General features: G+C 45.5%; 1 protein-coding gene across 1 annotated transcript; it reads right to left on the bottom strand.

Moving 5' to 3' along the window:
* Positions 1-3291: 3291 nt before the first annotated feature.
* On the bottom strand, positions 3292-4233 carry LOC142251903 (olfactory receptor 5A2-like). The gene has a single exon (XM_075324953.1). It carries the CDS (start codon positions 4231-4233, stop codon positions 3292-3294), a length of 942 nt encoding a protein of 313 aa, XP_075181068.1.
* Positions 4234-4892: the final 659 nt, after the last annotated feature.

Raw genomic sequence — 4892 nt, 5'->3', positions numbered from 1 at the left:
GCTAGTCCAGGGCGTCACACTCCCAGTTATCCATACTCCCCTTCTATGCTCCCACTTATCCATACTACCCCCCTATGCTCCCACTTATCCATACTCCCCTCCTATGCTCCCACTTATCCATACTGCTCCCTTATGCTCCCACTTATTCATACTGTCCCCCTATGCTCCCACTTATCCATACTGTCCCCCATACTCCTACTTATCCATACTGTCCCCCTATGCTCCCACTTATCCATACTCCCCTCCTATGCTCTCACTTATCCATACCCCCCCCCTATGCTCCCACTTATCCATACTCTCCTCCTATGCTCCCACTTATCCATACTCCCCTCCTATGCTCCCACTTATCCATACTCTCCTCCTATGCTCCCACTTATCCATACTCCCCTCCTATGCTCCCACTTATCCATACTCCCCTCCTATGCTCCCACTTATCCATACTCCCCTCCTATGCTCCCACTTATAAATACTGCTCCCCTATGCTCTCACATATCTATACTGTCCCCTCCTATGCTCCCACTTATCTATACTGTCCCCAATGCTCCCACTTATCCATACTCTCCTCCTATGCTCCCACTTATCCATACTCCCCTCCTATGCTCCCACTTATCCATACTCCCCCCCCTATGCTCCCACTTATCCATACTCTCCTCCTATGCTCCCACTTATCCATACTCTCCTCCTATGCTCCCACTTATCCATACTCCCCTCCTATGCTCCCACTTATCCATACTCCCCTCCTATGCTCCCACTTATAAATACTGCTCCCCTATGCTCTCACATATCTATACTGTCCCCTCCTATGCTCCCACTTATCTATACTGTCCCCTATGCTCCCACTTATCCATACTCTCCTCCTATGCTCCCACTTATCCATACTTCCCACCTATACTCCCACTTATCTATACTGTTCCCCATACTCCCACTTATCCATAATGTCCCCCTATGCTCCCACTTATCCATACTTCCTACCTATACTCCCACTTATCCATACTTCCCACCTATACTCCCACTTATCTATACTGTTCCCCATACTCCCACTTATCCATAATGTCCCCCTATGCTCCCACTTATCTATACTGTCCCCAATGCTCACACTTAACCATACTCCCCTCCTATGCTCCTACTTATCCATACTGTCCCCTATGCCCCCACTTATCCATACAGTGCCCCCAAGTTCTGACCTCTCCATACTGTTCCCCCCTTCTTCATACTGTTCTTTCACTTCTTAATACTGTGACCCCAAATTTCCATGTGGTCCAAGCACCCCACACTGCTCTCTCACACTGTCCCTCAGTGTGCACTCAGTCTCTGCCGTTTGACGCCAAGTCATTGCAGCCTCCACGGCACAGCGGTGACCAGTGATGGCCATTCACTGCTATGCACCGCACGATGATAGCAGTTCCTGGCACATAGCAGTGACGTTTAAGGGCCATCGACCTATCAGAGGCCGCGCGAAACATGCGTGACCTTTGATAGGTTGGTGGCCATTAAACGTCACTGCTATGCGCTGCATGCTGATGTCAGTGCTCGGTGCATAGTAGTCAAGTTTGATGGCCTATAGGCCTGTTCAAACAACCGCAGATATCCGTGGTGAGCCCCCTCTATATGAAACACAGGGGGCCCATGCTGTCTAGCCAGGCCAGTTAGACACTTGGTGTGAGGGGGGCCCTCTCCCCTCTGGGCCCCTGTGCAGCGGCTGCACCTGCTATATGTCCGCCAGTGATCTTACTGAATAGAACATCCTGCGGGACAGAACATCCTATTGGACAGAACATTGCACCATACAGAACATCCTACTGGGCAGAATATCCTACAGGACAGAACAGTCTACCGGACAAATTAGCGTACTGGACAGAACATCCTACTGGACATAACATCCTATCAGAAAGAATATGCTACCGAGTAGTGCATCCTATAGGGCAGATCATTCTAAAGTACAGAACATTCTACAGGACAGAACATCCCCCACCAGACAGAAACTGGACAGAACATCCTACAGGACAGAACATTCTACAGGATAGAACATTCTACAGGACAGAACATCCTACCACACAGAAGATCCTACTGGACAGAACATTGAACTGGACAGAACATCCTACTGGACAGAACATCCTATCAGAAAGAATATACTACTGGGTAGTGAATCCAATAGGGCAGATCATTGAACCAGACAGAACATCCTACTGGACAGATCATCCTACCGGCAGAACATTCTACCAGAAAGAACATTATACAGGACAGAACAGCCTACCAGATAGAACACCTCACAGGACAGAACATTGCACCAGACAGATCATCCTATCGGATACAACATTCTACCGGACATATCCTCCTACCGACAGAACATCCTATCAGACAAAACATCCTACAGGACAGAACATTTCACCGGACAGAACATCCTATCAGACAGAACATCCTACAGGACAGAACATTTCACTGGACAGAACATCCTACAGGACAGAACATGTCACCGGACAGAACATCCTACAGGACAGAACATTTCACCGGACAGAACATCCTACAGGACAGAACATTTCACCGGACAGAACATCCTACAGGACAGAACATTTCACCAGACAGAACATCCTACAGGACAGAACATTTCACCGGACAGAACATCCTACAGGACAGAACATTTCACTGGACAGAACATCCTATCAGACAGAACATCCTACAGGACAGAACATTTCACCGGACAGAACATCCTACAGGACAGAACATTTCACCAGACAGAACATCCTACAGGACAGAACATTTCACTGGACAGAACATCCTACAGGACAGAACATTTCACTGGACAGAACATCCTATCAGACAGAACATCCTACAGGACAGAACATTTCACCGGACAGAACATCCTACTGGACAGAGCATCCCACCGGAAAAAAACATCCTAGTGTGGTGGAGGAAAAGACTACCCACCGACTGTAAAAGGATATGGTAATAGCCAGACCCCAAACACATAAGATCTAAGTAGCCAGTTGAGTCTAGAAGGAGCAGTGGAGGAACCTAGGGCAGTGTTGTGGACACGAACTACCATAGTCAAGGGGCATTTCACTTTGTGATTGTGAAAAAGTGGGTTCAGCCTGAAGGTAAATAGTCACTCACTCCAGTCTGGGCCTGAGACCCCATTTAAGTAATTTCAATATTTTTTTTCAAGTCTTTGTGACTCTTATTTTTCAGTATGTTTTTATCTTTTTCATGTGCACACATTTCAACCAGCCTATTATTGAGCGATCATGGGTGACAAAACATAACAAAATATAGACAACTGTAGATATTGAGAAATTATTTTATTCCCTTGCTCCCCAACATTTTCTTCAGTGCCCGTTTTACATCCCTGTTTCTCAGGCTGTAAATAAGGGGGTTCAACATGGGCGTCATGATTGTGTACAGCACAGCTACCACCTTAACATCTTTATCCATGACGTAGGTGAAGGAGGGCCAGATGTAGCTGAAGATCCCACTGCCGTAATATAGAGCCACCACTGTGAAGTGGGAGGCGCAAGTAGAGAAGGTCTTCAAACGACCTCTTGCGGTGCTAATCTTCGTAACGGCAGAAATGATCCGGCCATAGGTGACCAAGATGAAAGTCAGTGGTCCCATCCCAGCAACCACAACTACAATCAAAAATAAGGCCTCACCGAGCCGAATGTCAGAGCAAGACAATTTGAACAGAGGAGTAACGTCACAGAAGAAATGGTCCACTTTATTCGGACCACAAAAATCAAGATGAGAGATTGAAAGGGCTTGGACCAATGAGTTGACCAGACCACAAACCCAACAGGCAATGACTGATCTGATCCTCACCTCTTGGCTCATTATGAGGGTGTAGTTGAGCGGGAAGCAGATGGCCACATACCTATCATAAGCCATGATGGCAAGAAGGTAGCACTCTGCCACCACGAAGAATTGAAAAAACGAAAGTTGGGTGACACAGCCTGAGTAAGAGATGGTCTTCTGACCAGTGACCAGAATAAACAAAAGCTTTGGGACGGTGACGGAGGAGAAGATGATGTCAATAATAGAAAGATTTGCTAAGAAAAAGTACATGGGGGTGTGTAGCTTCTTGTCAAAGGAGATGACACTAAGAATCACAATATTGCCAAGAATTGTGATGAGGTAGATGCCAAGGAAGACAAGGAAGATCAGAAATTGAGGCTCTTCTGTGTCACATAGACCTACGACCAGAAATATGGACACTGATGACTGGTTTTCAGTTTTTTCCATGAGTTTACTGGAGATCTGGACAACAAGTTAAAAAAATACAAAACTTTATACCAAAATGTTCCCATTCAATCTCATAAAGGTCTTGAGATGTCCACAAATTGGTCAAAACCACCAAGGCTTCTAAAGATTGATGTTCATGAAGGCAATAAGATGAGGACAGATGAGGTTTCCAGATAGGCTTGCCGTTGAAAGGTTGGGTGAATCCTGATTATTAGCTATAGCAGCAGCCATAAAATTTATAAAAAAAACTTGACCGAAGTGGACAACTTCGGAGTTTTTATCTTCTGGGTAGATATGGAATAATACCTCTTAGATCTTGATGGCTTGATGGCTCTTAACTAATAGTCATACAATGTGATAGTCATCAGATCAGGTCATCCTCTGATCTTCAGATCCGTCAAGTTCCTGAAAGGTTGATATGATATTGTGGTTAATGTTATACATGTGTATTTGTACAGCTTGCCTCCATCTTACCTTGATTACATCGCCGCCAATGTAGAAGTGCATAATTAAGGTTTGTTCTTATGTGGATTCTTATATATGATGGAATCGGGAGATCTCCCTCATTGACGTGGTGCCTATCATTAAAAATACAAAAATATATATAGTAAAACCAATGGAATGTTGCAGCGTACGTGGCCTCTTCATCTGAAATATTG

The sequence above is a fragment of the Anomaloglossus baeobatrachus genome, chromosome 9 (genome assembly GCF_048569485.1).
Source record: "Anomaloglossus baeobatrachus isolate aAnoBae1 chromosome 9, aAnoBae1.hap1, whole genome shotgun sequence".
Classification (NCBI taxonomy): domain Eukaryota; kingdom Metazoa; phylum Chordata; class Amphibia; order Anura; family Aromobatidae; genus Anomaloglossus; species Anomaloglossus baeobatrachus.
The sequence above is the reverse complement of the archived record's forward strand: the minus strand, read 5'-3'. Positions and strand labels throughout refer to the sequence as shown.